Raw genomic sequence first — 22,014 nt, 5'->3', positions numbered from 1 at the left:
AACAACAACAACACAGGGTACACCACAACAACAACACAGGGTACACAACAACAACAACACAGGGTGCACCACAACAACAACACAACACACAGGGTACACCACAACAACAACAACACATGGTACACAACAACAACAACACAACACAGGGTACACCACAACAACAACAACACAGGGTACACAACAACAACAACACAACACAGGGTACACCACAACAACAACAAAACACACAGGGTACACCACAACAACAACAACACATGGTACACAACAACAACAACACAACACAGGGTACACCACAACAACAACAACACAGTGTACACAACAACAACAACACAGGGTACACCACAATAACAACACAACACACAGGGTACACAACAACAACACAGGGTACACAACAACAACAACAACAACAAAACAACAACACAGGGTACACCACAACAACAGCACAACACACACGGTACACAACAACAACACACACGGTGCACCACAACAACAACAACAACACACACAGGGTACTCAACAACAACAACACACACAGGGTACACCACAACAACAACAACAACAACACAACACAGGGTGCACAACACCAACAACACAACACAGGGTGCACCACAACAACAACAACACACAGGGTACACAACAACAACAACACAGGGTACACCACAACAACAACACAGGGTACACAACAACAACAACACAGGGTGCACCACAACAACAACACAACACACAGGGTACACCACAACAACAACAACACATGGTACACAACAACAACAACACAACACAGGGTACACCACAACAACAACAACACAGGGTACACAACAACAACAACACAACACAGGGTACACCACAACAACAACAAAACACACAGGGTACACCACAACAACAACAACACATGGTACACAACAACAACAACAACAACAACACAACACAGGGTACACCACAACAACAACAACACAGTGTACACAACAACAACAACACAGGGTACACCACAATAACAACACAACACACAGGGTACACAACAACAACACAGGGTACACAACAACAACAACAACAAAACAACAACACAGGGTACACCACAACAACAGCACAACACACACGGTACACAACAACAACACACACGGTGCACCACAACAACAACAACAACACACACAGGGTACTCAACAACAACAACACACACAGGGTACACCACAACAACAACAACAACACAACACAGGGTGCACAACACCAACAACACAACACAGGGTACACCACAACAACAACACACAGGGTACATAACAACAACAGCAAAACACAGGGTACACAACAACAACACAACACAGGGTACACAACAGCAACACAAAGGGTACACCACAACAACAACACAACATAGGGTACACAACAACAACACACAGGGTACACCACAACAACACACAGGGTACACAACAACAACACACAGGGTACACCACAACAACAACACAACACATGGTACACCACAACAACAACAACACAACACAGGGTACACCACAACAACAACAACACAACACAGGGTACACCACAACAACAACACAACACAGGGTACACAACAACAACAACACACAGGGTACACAACAACAACACAGGGTACACAACAGCAACAACAACACAGGGTACACAACAACAACAACACAGGGTACACCACAACAACAACACAGGGTACACAACAACAACAACACAACACAGGGTACACCACAACAACAACACAGGGTACACAACAACAACAACACAACACAGGGTACACCACAACAACAACAACACACACAGGGTACACCACAACAACAACAACACAACACAGGGTACACAACAACAACAACACACAGGGAACACCACAACAACAACAACACACAGGGTACAACACCAACAACAACACAACACAGGGTACACCACAACAACACAACACACAGGGTACACCACAACAACACAACACAGGGTACACACCAACAACAACACACAGGGTACACAACAACAACAACACACACGGTACACAACAACACAGGGTACACAACAACAACACAACACACGTGGTACACAACACAGAGTACACAACAACAACACACAGGGTACACAACAACACAGGGTACACAACAACACAGAATACACAACAACATCACAGGGTACACAACAACAATACACAGAGTACACAACAACACAGGGTACACAACAACACGCAGGGTACACAAGGGTACACAACAACACAGAGTACACAACAACACACAGGGTAAACAACATCAACACACATGGTACACAACAACACAGGGTACACAACAACACAACAACACAGGGTACACAACAACACAGGGTACACCACAACACAACAGAAGGGGTACACAACAACAACACACAGGGTACACAACAACAACACACACAGGGTAAACAACAAGACAGAGTACACAACACAACTCACAGGGTACACAACAACACACAGGGTACACAACAACAACACACAGGGTACACAACAACACAGAGTACACAACAACAACAACAACACACAGGGTACACAAAACGCAGAGTACACACCACAACTCACAGGGTACACAGTAACAACAACTCACAGGGTACACAACAACAACACACAGGGTACACAACAACAACACACAGAGTACACAACAACAGAGTACACAACAACAAGAACACACAGGGTACACAACAACCCAGTACACAACAACAACACACAGGGTACACAACAACAACACACAGGGTGCACAACAACAACAACACCAACAACAACACACAGGGTACACAACAACAACAATACACAGGGTATATAACAACAACAACACACAGGGTACACCACAACAACACACAGGGTGCACAACAACAACAACACACAGGGTACACAACAACAACACACAGGGTACACAACAACAACACACACAGGGTACACAACAACAACAACAACAACACACCGGGTACACAACAACAACACACACAGGGTACACAACAACAACACACGGTACACAACAACACAGGGTACACAACAACAACACAACACACGTGGTAGACAACCCAGAGTACACAACAACAACACACAGGGTACACAACAACAACAACACCAACAACAACACACAGGGCACACCACAACAACAACTACAACACACAGGGTACACAACAACAACAACACACAGGGTACACCACAACAACACAGCACAAGGTACACAACAACAACAACAACACTCACGGTACACAACAACACAGGGTACACAACAACAACAACAACACAACACAGGGTACACCACAACAACAACACAACACAGGATACACCACAACAACACAACACACACACAGGGTACAAAACAACAACAACAACAACAACACAGGGTACACCACAACAACAACACACAGGGTACACCACAACAACAACAACACAACACAGAGTACACCACAACAACAACACAACACAGGGTACACCACAACAACAACAACACACACAGGGTACACAACAACAACAACACAACACAGGGTACACCACAACAACAACATCACAACACAGGGTACACCACAACAACAACAACAACAACAACACAGGGTACACAACAACAACAACACAGGGTACACCACAACAACAACACAGGGTACACCACAACAACAACACAGGGTACACAACAACAACAACACAACACAGGGTGCACCACAACAACAACACAACACAGGGTACACCACAACAACAACAACACATGGTACACAACAACAACAACACAACACAGGGTACACCACAACAACAACACAGGGTACACAACAACAACAACAACAACACAACACAGGGTACACCACAACAACAACACAACACACAGGGTACACCACAACAACAACAACAACAACACATGGTACACAACAACAACAACACAACACAGGGTACACAACAACAACACCAACACAGGGTACACCACAACAACAACACAACACACAGGGTACACAACAACAACACAGGGTACACAACAACAACAACAACAAAACAACAACACAGGGTACACCACAACAACAACACAACACACACGGTACACAACAACAACACACACGGTGCACCACAACAACAACAACAACACACACAGGGTACACCACAACAACAACACACAGGGTACATAACAACAACAACAACAACACAACACAGGGTGCACAACACCAACAACACAACACAGGGTACACCACAACAACAACACACAGGGTACATAACAACAACAGCAAAACACAGGGTAAACCACAACAACAACACAACACACAGGGTACACAACAACAACACAGGGTACACAACAACAACAACAACACACAGGGTACACCACAACAACAACAACACTCACAGGGTACACCACAACAACAACAACAACACACAGGGTACACAACAACAACACAACACAGGGTACACAACAGCAACACACAGGGTACACCACAGCAACAACAACACACACATGGTACACCACAACAACAACAACACAACACAGGGCACACCACAACAACAACAACAACACAGGGTACACAACAACAACACACAGGGCACACCACAACAACAACAACAACACAACACAGGGTACACCACAACAACAACAACAACACACAGGGTACACAACAACAACAACACACAGGGTACACCACAACAACAACACACCACAACAACAACAACAACAACACAACACAGGGCACACCACCACAACAACAACAACACAGGGTACACCACAACAACAACAACAACACACAGGGTACACAACAACAACAACACAGGGTACACCACAACAACAACACAACACAGGGTACACCACAACAACAACACAACACAGGGTACACAACAACAACAACACAACACAGGGTACACAACAACAACACAGGGTACACAACAACAACAACAACAACACAGGGTACACAACAACAAACAACAACACAGGGTACACCACAACAACAACACAACACACAGGGTACACAACAACAACCACACCAACACACAGGGTACACCAGTGTGAGGGGTTGGGATAGTGATAGGGTAGTGATAGGGGTTGAGGTAGTGATAGGGGTAGTGATAGGGGTTGGGGTAGTGAAAGGGATAGTGATAGGGGTTGGGATAGTGATACGGGTAGTGATAGGGGTAGTGATAGGGGTAGGGGTAGTGATAGGGGTAGTGATAGTGATAGGGGTAGTGATAGGGGCTGGGGTAGTGATAGGGGTTGGGGAAAGTGATAGGGGTTGGGGTAGTGATACGGGTAGTGATAGGGGTAGGGGTAGTGATAGGGGTAAGGGTAGTGATAGGGGTAGTGATAGGGGTTGAGGTAGTGATAGGGGTTTGGTAGTGATACTGGTTAGGGTAGTGATATGGGTAGTGATAGGGGTTGAGGTAGTGAAAGGGGTTGGGGTAGTGATATGGGTAGTGATAGGGGCTGGGGTAGTGATAGGGGTTGGGGTAGTGATAGGGGTACTGATAGGAGTAGTGATAGGGGTTGGGGTAGTGATAGGGGTAGGGGTAGTTATAGGGGTTGGGGTAGTGATAGAGGTAGTGGTAGTGATAGGGGTTTGTGTAGTTATAGGGGTTGGGGTAGTGATAGGGGTAGGGGTAATGATAGGGGTTGCGGTAGTGACAGGGGTTGGGGTAGTGATAGGGGTTGGGGTAGTGACAGGGGTTGGGGTAGTGATAGGGGTTTGGGTAGTGATAGGGGTTGGAGTAGTGATAGGGGTTGCGGTAGTGATAGGGGTTGGAGTAGTGATAGGGGTTGGGGTAGTGAAAGGGGTTGGGGTAGTGCTATGGGTAGGGGTAGTGATAGCGGTTGGGGTAGGCGTAGTGATAGGGGTTGAGGTAGTGGTAGGGGTAGTGATAGGGGTTGGGGTAGGCGTAGTGATAGGGGTAGTGATAGGGGTTGGGGTAGTGATAGGGGTTGGGGTAGTGATAGTGGTTGGGGTAGTGATAGAGGTTGGGGTAGTGATAAGGGTAGGGGTAGTGGTAGGGGTTGGGGTAGTGATAGGGGTTGGGGTAGTGATAGTGATAGGGGTAGTGATAGGGGTTGGGGTAGTGATGGGGGTATGGGTAGTGATAGGGGTTGGGGTAGTGATAGGGGTTGGGGTAGTGATAGGGGTAGGGGTAGTGATAGGGGTAGTGATAGGGGTTGGAGTAGTGATAGGGGTTGGGGTAGTGATAGGGGTTGGGGTAGTGCTATGGGTAGGGGTAGTGATAGCGGTTGGATTAGGCGTAGTGATAGGGGTAGTGATAGGGGTTGAGGTAATGGTAGGGGTAGTGATAGGGGTAGTGATAGGGGTTGGGGTAGTGATAGGGGTATGGGTAGTGATAGGGGTTGGGGTAGTGATAGGGGTAGTGATAGGGGTAGTGATAGGGGTAATGATAGGGGTAGTTATAGGGGTAGGGTTAGTGATAGGGGTAGTGATAGGGGTAGTGATAGGGGTAGTGATAGGGGTAGGGTTAGTGATAGGGGTAGTGATAGGGGTAGTGATAGGGGTAGTGATAGGGGTAGGGTTAGTGATAGGGGTAGGGGTAGTGATAGGGGTAGTGATAGGGGTAGGGGTGGTGATAGGGGTAGTGATAGGGGTAGTGATAGGGGTAGTGATAGGGGTAGTGATAGGGGTAGTGATAGGGGTAGTGATAGGGGTAGTGATAGGGGTAGTGATAGGGGTAGTGATAGGGGTAGTGATAGGGAGTCTCTTTGCGAGTCTGTGGGTCTCTGAGCGATCCCACGTGACCAGCTGAGTCCTGAGAGTAGCAGCACCCCTGACAGTAACCGCACGGCGTAGGTTGTGGGTGCGTGCCACTACCCCCACTCCCCCCAAACTCACCCAGGTGAGCATGTAAAGGCACGGGTTCACGTAGAGCATCGGGGCGGAAATGTCGCACGGCTGTCGCTCGCACATGGGCCCGAAGTCCTCCGAGAGGGTGATGCCCAGCGCTGCTATGGCGGTGACGAACAGCAGCGCCAACGTGACCTGCACGAGGGATGAGTTGTCAACGCCGTCGTAAACGAAGCCACGGAGTGGACCGCGGGGGTCCTCGCCGCTGATCTCGTCAGCGAGAGGAGCATGAAAAGATCGTCACGTGGTCGTCAAACTCGCAGCAGCACTATACACTACACTATACACTACACTATACACTACACTATACACTACACTATACACTACACTATACACTACTATACACTACACTATACACTACACTATACACTACACTATACACTACTATACACTACACTATACACTACACTATACACTACACTACTACACTACACTATACACTACACTATACACTACTATACACTACACTATACACTACACTATACACTACACTATACACTACACTATACACTACACTATACACTACTATACACTACACTTTACACTACACTATACACTACACTATACACTACACTATACACTACTATACACTACACTATACACTACACTATGCATTACTATACACTACACTATACACTACACTATACACTACTATACACTACACTATACACTACACTATACACTACTATACACTACACTATACACTACACTATACACTACACTACTACACTATACACTACTATACACTACACTATACACTAAACTATACACTACACTATACACTACACTATACACTCCACTATACATTACTATACACTACACTATACACTACACTATACAATACACAATACACTACACTATACACTACACTATACACTACACTATACACTACACTGGTGCCAGCCACCCAGCCACCTCGTGACCACAGTGCCGGCCTTCAGTCTATGGTGGATACAGAGAGACCCACAGACTCATCACACAGAGACCCACAGACTCATCACACAGATAGCCATAGACTCAACACACAGAGACCCACAGACTCACCACACAGAGACCCACAGACTCATCACATAGAGACCCATAGACTCATCACACAGAGACCCATAGACTCATCACACAGAGACCCACAGACTCATCACATAGAGACACATAGACTCACCACACAGAGACCCACAGACTCACCACACAGAGACCCACATACTCATCACACAGAGACACACAGACTCATCACACAGATAGCCATAGACTCAACACACAGAGACCCACAGACTCATCACACAGAGACCCATAGACGTATCACACAGAGACCCATAGACTCATCACACATAGACCCACAGACTCATCACACAGAGACCCATTGACTCATCACACAGAGACCCATAGACTCATCACACATAGACCCACAGACTCATCACACAGAGACCCATAGACCCATCACACAGAGACCCATAGACTCATCACACATAGACCCACAGACTCATCACACAGAGACACACAGACTCATCACACAGAGACCCACAGACTCATCACACAGAGACCCATAGACTTATCACACAGAGACCCATAGACTCATCACACATAGACCCACAGACTCATCACACAGAGACCCATTGACTCATCACACAGAGACCCATAGACTCATCACACAGAGACCCATAGACTCATCACACATAGACCCACAGACTCATCACACAGAGACCCATAGACTCATCACACAGAGACCCACAGACTCACCACACAGTGACCCTTAGACCCATCACACAGAGACACACAGACTCACTACACATTGACCCATAGACTCATCACACAGATACCCATAGACCCATCACACAGATACCCATAGACCCATCACACAGTGACCCTTAGACTCATCACACAGATACCCATAGACCCATCACACAGTGACCCTTAGACTCACTCACGCGCGCGTGCGTAAGTGAGTGTCCATGCACGTGCATGACGCGTCGTGAACATTACCTCGACCCCGCTCACTAAAACAACAAACATCGTAAATACGTAGAAGCGTGGCTGCCGCACTGCCGCTCAGAGGCCAAAGGTAACGACACACAGCGACACACAACAGCGCTACACAACAGCGCTACACAGCGCTACACAACAGCGCTACACAGCGACACACAACGACACACAACGACACACAGCGACACACAACGCTACACAGCGCTACACAACAGCGCTACACAACGACACACAACACCGCTACACAGCGCTACACAGCAACACACAACAGCGGTACACAGCGCTACACAACAGCGCTACACAGCGCTACACAACAGCGCTACACAGCGCTACACAACGACACACAGTGCTACACAACGCTACACAGCGCTACACAGCGACACAAAACAGCGCTACACAGCGCTACACAGCGCTACACAGCGCTACACAACAGCGCTACACAACGCTACACAGTGCTACACAACAGCGCTACACAGCGCTACACAGTGACACACAACATCGCTACACAACAGCGCTACACAACAACACACAGCGCTACACAGCGACACACAACGACACACAACGACACACAGCGACACACAACGACACACAGCGCTACACAACAGCGCTACACAACGACACACAACGACACACAGCGCTACACAACGACACACAGCGCTACACAACGACACACAACGACACACAGCGACACACAACGACACACAGCGCTACATAACGACACACAGCGCTACACAACGACACACAACGACACACAGCGACACACAGCGCTACACAGCGCTACACAACAACACACAGCGCTACACAATGACACACAACGACACACACAACGACACACAGCGACACACAGCGCTACACAGCGCTACACAACAACACACAGCGCTACACAACGACACACACAACGACACACAACGACACACACAGCGCTACACAGCCCTACACAACAGCGCTACACAGCGACACACAGCGCTACACAACGACACACAACGACACACAACGACACACAGCGACACACAACGACACACAGCGATACACAACACCACTACACAACGACACACAACGACACACAGCGCTACACAACGACACACAGCGCTACACAACGACACACAACGACACACAACGACACACAGCGCTACACAACGACACACAACGACACACAACGACACACAGCGATACACAACACCACTACACAACGACACACAACGACACACAACGACACACAGCGCTACACAACGACACACAACGACACACAACGACACACAGCGCTACACAACGACACACAGCGCTACACAACAACACACAACGACACACAGCGCTACACAACGACACACAGCGCTACACAACGACACACAGCGCTACACAACAACACACAACGACACACAGCGCTACACAACGACACACAACGACACACAGCGCTACACAACAACACACAGCGCTACACAGCGCTACACAACGACACACAACAGCGCTACACAACGACACACAACGACACACAGCGCTACACAACAACACACAGCGCTACACAGCGCTACACAACGACACACAACAGCGCTACACAACGACACACAACAGCGCTACACAGCGCTACACAACGACACACAACAGCGCTACACAGCGACACACAGCGCTACACAGCGCTACACAACGACACACAACACCGATACACGAGGAGCCGTCCATTAATGACGTCACGCACCTGGGGGCGGGGCAGACATTTCCGACAAAGAGGAGGGGGGGTGGGGTTGTTGAGAAATGTGACGTCACATCAAAATGGGCAACTTTAAATAAATATAGACGTCACGTTCTACTTAATCAAATAGACTTTGTTAATAAATGTTTTCTCCTACGACATCAGAGTGGTGCAGCGCCACATTAAATACGCAACTACAATGACAACAATAGTTTACAGCGATTTGAAGTATATTCTAGTTCTTTCGGTAAAGTCACGTTGAAGGGAAACAACAAAATAATAAAATATATATAAAACAATAAAGTCTCGATTTGAAGTATATTTTTATATATATATTTTTGGGGGGGGCAGAGCTTTGTGACGTCATATTTGAGGGGGGGTTCTGACTTTTTGTGACGCCGTGTGACGAGGTGGGGGGGGGGAGGGTAAAAAATCGCGTGACGTCATTTATGGACTTGCCCCTAACAACGTAACGCAATTATAGATAACACGGACACACAAGAACAACAACAACAACACACAACGCGTGCAACAACCATGCTTCTTAGAGTGTCGCTGCTACTGCTGCCCCTCTTGCACAGAGAACGTGCAAGGCCACGTGCCGTGTTCACTACTTACACCGCCTGCGATTTAGTCACATTGCACCAAGTGTAATGTGTTTATGTTGTTGTTGTTGTGGTTGTGTGTGTTGTGTGAGTTGTGTTGTGTTGTGTGAGTTGTGTGTGTTGTGTGAGTTGTGTTGTGTGTGTTGTGTGTGTTTATGTTGTTGTTGTTGTGTGTGTGTGTTGTGTGAGTTGTGTTGTGTTGTGAGTTGTGTGTGTTGTGTGAGTTGTGTGAGTTGTGTTGTGTGTGTTGTGTGTGTTTATGTTGTTGTGTGTGTGTTGTGTGAGTTGTGTTGTGTGAGTTGTGTGTGTGTTGTGTGAGTTGTGTGAGTTGTGTTGTGTGTGTTTATGTTGTTGTTGTGTGTGTGTTGTGTGAGTTGTGTTGTGTTGTATGAGTTGTGTGTGTTGTGTGTGTTGTGTGAGTTGTGTTGTGTTGTGTGTGTTGTGTGAGTTGTGTGAGTTGTGTGTGTTGTGTGTGTGTTGTGTGAGTTGTGTTGTGTGAGTTGTGTGAGTTGTGTGTGTTGTGTGAGTTGTGTTGTGTGTGTTGTGTAAGTTGTGTGAGTTGTGTGAGTTGTGTGAGTTGTGTTGTGTGTGTTGTGTGTGTTGTGTGAGTTGTGTGAGTTGTGTTGTGTGTGTTGTGTGAGTTTTGTTGTGTGTTGTGTGTGTTGTGTGAGTTGGGTGTGTTGTGTTGTTTGTGTTGTGTGTGTTTTGTGTGTTATGTGTGTTGTGTGTGTTGTGTGAGTTGTGTTGTGTGTCTTGTGTTGTGTGAGTTGGGTGTGTTGTGTTGTGTGAGTTGTGTGAGTTGTGAGGTGTTGTGTGTGTTGTGTGTGTTGTGTTGTGTGAGTTGTGTGAGTTGTGTTGTGTGTTGTGTGTGTTGTGTGAGTTGTTTGTGTTGTGTTGTGTGAGTTGTGTGAGTTGTGTTGTGTGTGTTGTGTTGTGTGAGTTCTGTGTGTTATGTGTGTTGTGTGAGTTTTGTTGTGTGAGTTCTGTGTGTTGTGTGTGTTGTGTGTGTTGTGTGAGTTGTGTGTGTTGTGTGAGCTGTGTGTGTTGTGTGTGTTGTGTGTGTTGTGTTGTGTGTGTTGTGTGTGTTGTGCGTGTTGTGTTGTGTGTGTTGGTGTGTTGTGTGTGTTGTGTGAGTTGTGTGTGTTGTGTGAGCTGTGTGTGTTGTGTGTGAGTTGTGTGTGTTGTGAGTGCTGTGTGTGTTGTGTGTGTTGTGTGAGTTGTGTGAGTTGTGTGAGTTGTGTTGTGTTGTGTGTTGAGTTGTGTGTGTTGTGTGTGTTGTGTGAGTTGTGTGGTGTTGTGTGTGTTGTGTGTGTTGTATGTGTTGTGTGTTGTGTGTGTTGTGTGTGTTGTGTGTGTTGTGTGAGCTGTTTGGGTTGTGTGTGTGTTGTGTGAGTTGTGTGAGTTGTTTGTGTTGTGTTGTGTGTGTTATGTTGTGTGTGTTGTGTGGGTTGTATGTGTGTTGTGTGTGTTGTATGTGTTGTGTTGTGTGTGTTGTGAGAGTTGTGTGTGTTGTGTGTGTGGTGTGTGTTGTGTTGTATGAGTTGTGTGTGTTGTGTGTGTTGTGTTGTATGAGTTGTGTGTGTTGTGTGTGTTGTGTGAGCTGCGTGTGTTGTGTGTATTGTGTGTGTTGTGTGTTGTGTTGTGTGAGTTGTGTGAGTTGTGTTGTGTGTGTTGTGTGTGTTGTGTGCGTTGTGTAAGTTGTGTTGTGTGTGTTGTGTGAGTTGTGTGTGTTGTGTGTGTGTTGTGTTGTGTGAGTTGTGTGAGTTGTGTTGTGTTGTGTGTGTTGTGTGAGTTGTGTTGTGTGTGTTGTGTGAGTTGTGTTGTGTGAGTTGTGTGTGTTGTGTGTGTTGTGTGTGTTGTGTTGTATGAGTTGTGTGAGTTGTGTGAGTTGTGTTGTGAGTGTTGTGTGAGTTGTGTTGTGTGTGTTATGTGAGTTGTGTTGTGAGTTTTGTGTGTGTTGTGTGTGTTGTGTGAGTTGTGTGAGTTGTGTTGTGTGTGTTGTGAGTGTTGTGTGAGTTGTGTGAGTTGTGTGAGTTGTGTTGTGTGTGTTGTGAGTGTTGTGTGAGTTGTGTGAGTTGTGTTGTGAGTGTTGTGTGTGTTGTGTGAGTTGTGTGAGTTGTGTTGTGTGTGTTGTGAGTGTTGTGTGAGTTGTGTGAGTTGTGTTGTGAGTGTTGTGTGTGTTGTGTGTGTTGTGTGAGTTGTGTGAGTTGTGTTGTGTGTGTTGTGAGTGTTGTGTGTGTTGTGGTGTGTGTATTGTGTGAGTTGTGTTGTGAGTGTTGTGTGTGTTGTGTGTGTTGTGTGAGTTGTGTGAGTTGTGTTGTGTGTGTTGTGAGTGTTGTGTGAGTTGTGTGCAGTCATTGGTGACCGGGCTGAAACGGTTAACTCATTTGTTGCATTTGAGGTAAGGAGAGTCTATGGCTCTCTGTGTGAGTCTATGGGTTTCTGTGTGTCTATGGGTCTTTGTGTGAAGTCTATGGGTTTCTGTGTGAGTCTATGGGTCTCTGTGCGAGTCTATGGCTCTCTGTGTGAGTCTATGGCTATTTGTGCGAGTGTATGGGTTTCTGTGTGAGTCTATGGGTTTCTGTGTGAGTCTATGTGCCTCTTTGTGAGTCTATGACACTCTGTGTGAGTCTATAGCTCTCTGTGTAAGTCTATGGGTCTCTGTGTGGGTCTATGGACCTCTGTGTGAGTCTATGGCTCTCTGTGTGAGTCTATTGGTCTTTGTGTGAAGTCTATGGCTCTCTGTGTGAGGCTATGTGTCTCTGTGTGAGTCTATGGCTCTCTGTGTGAGTCTATGGGCCTCTGTGTGAGTCTATGGCTTTCTGTGTAAGTCTATGGATCTCTGTGTGAGTCTATGGCTCTCAGTGTGAGTCTATGGCTCTCTGTGTGAGTCTATGGGTTTCTGTGTGAGTCTATGGGCCTCTGTGTGAGTCTATGGCTCTCTGTGTTAGTCTATTGATCTTAGTGTGAAGTCTATGGCTCTCTGTGTGAATATATGTGTCTCTGTGTGAGTCTATGGCTTTCTGTGTAAGTCTATGGCTCTCTGTGTTAATCTATGTGTCTCTGTGTGAGTCTATGGCTTTCTGTGTAAGTCTATGGATCTCTGTGTGAGTCTATGGCTCTCTGTGTGAGTCTATTGGTCTTTGTGTGAAGTCTATGGCTCTCTGTGTGAGCCTATGTGTCTCTGTGTGAGTCTATGGCTCTCTGTGTGAGTCTATGGGCCTCTGTGTGAGTCTATGGCTTTCTGTGTAAGCCTATGGATCTCTGTGTGAGTCTATGGCTCTCTGTGAGAGTCTATGGCTCTCTGTGTGAGTCTATGGCTCTCTGTGTGAGTCTATGGGTTTCTGTGTGAGTCTATGGGCCTCTGTGTGAGTCTATGGCTCTCTGTGTGTCTATTGGTCTTTGTTTGAAGTCTATGGCTCTCTGTGTGAATCTATGTGCCTCTGTGTGAGTCTATGGCTTTCTGTGTAAGTCTATGGATCTCTGTGTGAGTCTATGGCTCTCTGTGTGAGTCTATGGGTCTCTGTGTGAGTCTATTGGCCTCTGTGTGAGTCTACGGTTCTATGTGTGAGTTTATGCATCTCTTTGTGAGTCTATGGCTCTCTGTGTGAGTCTATGGCTCTCTGTGTGAGTCTATGGCTCTCTGTGTAAGTCTATGACTCTCTGTGTGAGTTTATGGCTCTCTGTGTGAGTCTATGGGTTTCTGTGTGAGTCTATGGGCCTTTGTGTGAGTCTATGGCTCTCTGCGTGAGTCTATGGCTCTCTGTGTGAGTCTATGAGTCTTTGTGTGAGTAAATGGCTCTCTGTGTGAGTATATGACTCTCTGTGTGAGACTGTTGCTCTATGTGGAGAGTCTATGGCTCTCTGTGTGAGTCTATGGCTCTCTGTGGGAGTATGTTGCTCTCTGTGTGAGTCTATGAGTCTCTGTGTGAGTCAATGGCTCTCTGCGTGAATTTATGCTCTCTGTGTGAATCTATGGGTCTCTGTGTGAGTCTATGAGACTCTGTGCGAGTCTATGAGTCTCTGTGTGAGTCAATGGCTCTCTGTGTGAGTTTATGGCTCTCTGTGTGAGTCCATGTCTATCTGTCTGTCTATGGGTCTCAATATGATGAGTCTGTGGAGCACTATGTTAGTCTATGGCTCTCTATACGAGAGTCTACGGAACTCTGTGTGATGAGTCTATGGGTCTCTGTGTGTGTCTATGAGACCCATGGTGTAATCTCTGTGGGCTGCGCGGCTATAACCCGGATGTCACCTGGGACCCAGGCTCTCAGCGTTTGCAGGCTCAGCATCTCCCCGCTCTCTACCTGTCTGTCAATGTGTCAGTGAGAAATGTGAGCATCACTTCTAATCATTGTCGCCGTCGGTATCGGCACGCAGATAACCTATGGGATATCTTGTAGAGACCCATAGACGTACCACACAGAGACCCGAAGACCTTCATAGAGACCCATATACTCACAGGGAGGTCTATAGACTCACACAGAGACCCGTAGACTCATTTAGAAACACATAGACTCACACAGAGACAACATAGACTCACACAGAGACCCATAGACTCACACAGAGACCCGTAGACTCAAATAGAGACACGTAGACTCACACAGAGACCTGTAAACTCACACAGAGACCAGTAGACTCACACAGAGATCTACAGACTCACACAGAGACCAGTAGACTCACACAGAGATCTATAGACTCACACAGAGACCTATAGACTCACACAGAGACCTATAGACTCACACAGAGACCCATAGACTCACACAGAGACCCGTAGACTCCCACAGAGACCCATAGACTCACACAGAGACCCATAGACTCACACAGAGACCCATATACTCACACAGAGACCTATAAACTCACACAGAGACCCGTAGACTCACACAGAGACCTATAGACTTACACAGAGATCCACAGACTCTCACAGAGACCCGTAGACTCACACAGTGACCTATAGACTCACACAGAGACCCATAGACTCACACAGAGACCTATAGACTCACACAGAGACCCATAGAATCACACAGAAAATCATACTCACATAGAGAATGATTGGCTCACCAACACAAAACCCATTGACTCTCAAAGAGACCCATAAGCTCACACAGAGACCCATAGACTCTCACAGAGACTCATATACTCACAAAGAGACCCATAAACTCTCACAGAGACTCATAGACTCACACAGGGACACAGAGACTCACACAGAGACCCAAAGACTCACACAGAGACACATAGACTCATGCACAGATCCATAGACTCACACAGAGACCCATAGACTCACATAGAAAATCATTAAACTCACATAGAGAATGATTGGCTCACCAACACAAAGACGCATTGACTCTCAAAGAGACCCATAGACTCACACAGAGACCCATAGACTCTCACAGAGACTCATAGACTCACACAGAGACACATAGACTCACACAGAGACCAAAGACTCACACAGAGACCCAAAGACTCACACAGAGACCCATAGACTCCCCGAGAAACCCAAAGACTCACACAGAGTGACATAGACTCACACAGAGACTCATAGACTCACACAGGGACCCGTAGACTCACTGGACAGATATCCAAAGAGCTCTCCTAGCTTTATGACAACCCGCAACACTGCAATATCCGTTTCATTGCCAAGGCTAGTCCCATGTTTGTATTTTATAGTGTTATCCTGTGAGTTTATGTACGTTATTGCTCATATATTCAGTCTGTAACACGAGTTGAAAGTTGAAGGCATTTTAAGAGCCAACATAACCTCAACCTCAGGTCACCGGGTTCACAAAGCCCTGCGTTGGCTGCCTCGCTGCGAACTCGGCGACCCCACTTTGATACCCCGCCCACGGCCATCCAACAACCGCTCCTGGGACTCCCCTAGGTCGACTCAGCGTCAAACGGGTACCTAATCCGGCGGCGTGTAAAAACATCGCCCCTGGGGAGACAAAGGCGGGCCAGGCGTGGTGCTGGCCACCCACCCCCTCGTGCGCCGTGCCGGCCTTCATAGACTGCTGCTGCTGCTGCTGCTCGCTAACAGCACTTGCCCCGACAGTCTGTCAAGGCTACACGGGGGATCTTTGTCTGTGTGTAAGGTGCTGATACTCGTTACTGCTGACAGCACTTGCCCCGACAGTCTGTCAAGGCTACACGGGGGATCTTTGTCTGTGTGTAAGGTGCTGATACTCGCTACTACTGACAGCACTTGCCCCGACAGTCTGTCAAGGCTACACGGGGGATCTTTGTCTGGGTGTAGGGTGCTGATACTCGTTACTGCTGACAGCACTTGCCCCGACAGTATGTCAAGGCTACACGGGGGATCTTTGTCTGGGTGTAGGGTGCTGATACTCGTTACTGCTGACAGCACTTGCCCCGACAGTATGTCAAGGCTACACGGGGGATCTTTGTCTGGGTGTAGGGTGCTGATACTCGTTACTACTGACAGCACTTGCCCCGACAGTCTGTCAAGGCTACACGGGGGATCTTTGTCTGTGTGTAAGGTGCTGATACTCGCTACTACTGACAGCACTTGCCCCGACAGTCTGTCAAGGCTACACGGGGGATCTTTGTCTGTCCACGTGGCGCAAGGTTTCTACAAACCCTGCGACCCGAGTTCAATTTGCCGCTCACGGCCACCACCACCATCGCCAGCGACGATCATCTGAATCCGCTCCTGGGCTTCCCCTAGTTCGACTCGGCCTCAAATTGGTACCTGATGTGGCTGTGTTGTAAAATTTTGCCACTGGGGAGACAAAGGCGGCCTGGCGTGGTGCTGGTCACCAGCCCCCTCATGTGCCGTGCCGGCCTTCATAAGTGCTACGCGAACACAGCACTTGCCACGACAATCTGTGGAGGCGATAAAGCGGATCTTTGTCTTTGGTCCATCAAACCTCATATGTGTGTTGAACTTCTTTAGCGCCACTGCATGTAGACAAACGCGCTCATGATTATTGCGGCGGGAAAGACAACAAACTAAACACTAAATGCAGTTATAGTCTTGGTTCTTTCGGTAAAGTCACCACGTAGAAGGGAAACAATACAAAAATACAAATATAAAACAATGAAATTCTCACGACGTTTCGACTGCAACACAAGCAATCATTATCAGGTGTGAAAACAACAACAACAACAAAAACGCCACTTTTTTCAAAAAAAATTATTGCTGTGGTTTTCACACCTGATGATGATTGCTTGTGTTGCGGTCGAAACGTCGTGAGAATTTTATTGTTTTATATTTTTATTTTATTTTATTGTTTCCCTTCTACGTGGTGGTGACTTTACCGAATGAATCAAGAATATGAATCCCTGCAGTCACGAAAGCTTTAAATCAAAATTTAAAACTAAATGCAGTTGTAAAGAAATGAGTTTGTCAATCTGGATGATGATGATGATTTGAAAGTGGCATCACAGCTCCCAGTGTCTTCCTAATATTGGAAGGGAAGAGCGTTCCAGACGGCCGCAGAAGCACGCCGTCCAAAAGCGCCACGCGATGATTTGGCGAGCCGGCTTTGCGGGGCACGTGGTGCGGCATAGCCAGGATCAGAATCAGAGAGAACGGTAGACCTGCATAGAGACTCATAGACTCACGCAGAGATGCATAGACTCACATTGAGGACCTAAAAACAAGGACCCATAGACTTGCATGGAGACCCGTAGACTCACATAGAGCACCATAGACTCACATAGAGGACCCAATTACATAGAGACCCATAAACTAACACAGAGACCCATAGACTCACATAGAGGACCCAAAACATCGAGTCCAATAGACTTAAATTTTGATTTAAAGCTTTCGTGACTGCAGTAATTCATATTCTTAGCTCTTTCGGTAAAGTTATGTTGAAGGGAAACAATAAAATAAGTAAATATATATAAAGCAATAAAAATTCTCACAAATTTTTATTGTTTTATCTATTTTTTATTATTTTATTGTTTTCCAATAGACTTACATAGAAGACAGAGAGACATATAGATCCATAGACTGACATAGAGATCCGTAGACTCACACACACAACGCCCCATAGACTCACACAGAGATTCATAGACTCACACAGAGACCAATATACTCACACAGAGATCCATAGACTCACATGGAGAACCAAAGGCTCACACAGAGACCCATAGACTCACACAGAGATTCATAGACTCACACAGAGACCAATATACTCACACAGAGATCCATAGACTCACATGGAGAACCAAAGGCACACACAGAGACCCATAGACTTACACAGAGACCCATAGACTCACACAGAGACCCACAGACTCACACAGAGACCCACAGACTCACACATAGGCCCACAGGCTCACATAGAGAACCATAGGCTCACTCACACAAAGACCCATAGACTCACACCGAGACACATAGACTCACAGACAGTCCCATAGGCTCACATAGAGAACCATAGACTCACACAGAGACCCATAGACTCACACATTGGCCCACAGGCTCACATAGAGAACCATAGGCTCACTCACACAAAGACCCATAGACTCACAAAGATACCCATAGACTCATGCAGAGACACAAAAATCACAGAAAGACCCATAGACTCACACCGAGACCCATAGACTCACACAGAGATCCATAGCCTCACACAGAGACCCACAGACTCACACAGAGACCCACAGACTCACACATAGGCCCACAGGCTCACATAGAGAACCATAGGCTCATTCACACAAAGACCCATAGACTCACACCGAGACCCATAGACTCACACAGAGATCCATAGCCTCTCACAGAGACCCACAGACTCAAACATAGGCCCCCAGGCTCACATAGAGAACCATAGGCTCACTCACACAAAGACTCATAGACTCACACCGAGACACATAGACTCACAGACAGACCCATAGCCTCACACAGAGACCCACAGACTCACACAGAGACCCACAGACTCACACATAGGCCCACAGGCTCACACAGAGAACCATAGGCTCACTCACACAAAGACCCATAGACTCACACCGAGACACATAGACTCACAGACAGTCCCATAGGCTCACAACGAGGTCAAAAGATTTCCCCCAGCTTCGCGACGCCCCGCAACGTCGCAACATCCCTCGAATGGCTCTCTGCGCGAGTCTATGGGTCTCGATGCGAGCCCACGGAACTCTGCGTGACGACCCTACGGGACAGCCTAGGCTCTCGCCGCGGGTCACCCCCGCCGCCCAGGCGCGCACACCCCGGTACGGAGAGGTCAAGCGCGTCACCGGGCTTGGGGATGGAAACGGGTCACCTGATTGGCGATGTACAGGAAGCTGAATCGCCGCCGCTGGACGGGCCGCGCCGCGCTCGGCACGCGCCAGAGATTCACCAGCTGCACGGGAGCCGCCAGGAGCCAGAGCAGCGATAGCGGGGCCCACACGAGTACCGTTTGCTCGAAGCACACCGTCAGGTCGGGCGTCTCCGTCTCGAGGAGCGATGAGTTCTTGAAGAGGCGAGGACGCATGGGGTGGGGTGGGTGGGGGTGGGGGGGGTGACGAAGTGGGGAGGAATGGGAGAGAGTGGACGGGGAGGTGAGAACGCGACCTCCGATTGCCACAGTTGGCTACGTGCAGTGGGAAAGAAGTTCAACATACATAGGTGGAATCACACAGAGATCCATAGACTCACACAGAGACCCATAGACTCACACAGAGATCTATAGACTCACACAGAGATCCATAGACTCACACAGAGACCCATAGACTCACACAGAGATCTATAGACTCACACAGAGATCCATAGACTCACACAGAGATCCATAGACTCACACAGAGATCCATAGACTCACACAGAGACCCATAGACTCACACAGAGATCCATAGACTCACACAGAGATCCATAGACTCACACAGAGACACATAAACTCGCATAGAGACCCATAGACTCGCACAGAGACCCATTGGCTCAAGTATAGACCCATAGACTCAACCAGAGACCCACAGAATCACACATAGGCCCACAGACTCACACAAAGAGCCATAGACTCACACAGAGATCCATAGACTCACACAGAGACCCATTGGCTCAAGTAGAGACCCATAAACTCAACCAGAGACCCACAGAATCACACAAAGGCCCACAGACTCACACAAAGAGCCATAGACTCACATAGAGATCCATAGACTTACACAACGATTTGTAGACTCACACAGATACCAATATACCCACACAGAGGCCCATAGTCGCACACAGAGACCCATAAACTCACACAGAGACCCATAAATGCACACAGAGACCCAGAGACACACACACAGAGCCATAGACTCATACAGAGAGCCATATACTCACACAGAGACCCACAGACTAACAGAGAGACTCACAGACTCACACAGAGACCCGTAGACTCACAGAGACCCACAGACTCACACAGAGACCCATAGACTCACACAGAGACCCACAGACTCACACTGAGACCAACAGACTCACACAGAGACTCACAGACTCACACAGAGACCCATAGACTCACACTGAGACCCATAGACTCACCAAGAGACCCATAGACTCACACAGAGACGCACAGACTCACACAGAAACACGTAGACTCACACAGAGAGCCACAGACTCACACTGAGACCCATAGACTCACCAAGAGACCCACAGACTCACACAGAGACGCACAAACTCACACAGAGACCCACAGACTAACAGAGAGACTCACAGACTCACACAGAGATCCATAGACTCACACTGAGACCCACAGACTCACCAAGAGACCCATAGACTCACACAGAGACGCACAAACTCACACAGAAATCCGTAGATTCACACAGAGATCAATAGACTCATACAGGGACACATAGACTCACACAGGGACACATAGACTCACAGAGAGACCCATAGATTCACCAAGAGACAACTAGAATCAGACAGAGACCCCTAGACTCAGACAGACCCCAATAGTTTCTTGTTTGTGTTACTCTGTCAGTATGTGTCCGTTATTGTTTATATGTTCCGGCTGGAACACGAGGTGAAGC

The 22,014-nt window shown here is 47.5% G+C and overlaps 1 protein-coding gene across 1 annotated transcript in view; it reads right to left on the bottom strand.

Moving 5' to 3' along the window:
• LOC116937536 (ATP-binding cassette sub-family C member 2-like) overlaps positions 1 to 22,014 on the bottom strand; it is a 122,529-nt gene that overhangs the window by 89,683 nt on the left and 10,832 nt on the right. Inside the window, exons 3-4 of the mRNA XM_076054236.1 lie at positions 20,292 to 20,483; positions 6,775 to 6,921 (exon numbers count right to left, since the gene is read on the bottom strand). Of these exons, the coding sequence (XP_075910351.1) occupies positions 6,775 to 6,921; positions 20,292 to 20,483 (339 nt within the window). The remainder of the gene's footprint in view (positions 1 to 6,774; positions 6,922 to 20,291; positions 20,484 to 22,014) is intronic.

Source organism: Petromyzon marinus, chromosome 65 (genome assembly GCF_048934315.1).
Source record: "Petromyzon marinus isolate PM22_M1 ecotype Great Lakes invasive population chromosome 65, UKy_Petmar_22M1.pri1.0, whole genome shotgun sequence".
Taxonomy (NCBI): domain Eukaryota; kingdom Metazoa; phylum Chordata; class Hyperoartia; order Petromyzontiformes; family Petromyzontidae; genus Petromyzon; species Petromyzon marinus.
Note: the sequence above shows the minus strand (reverse complement) of the source record. Positions and strands in the feature narration are given on the sequence as shown.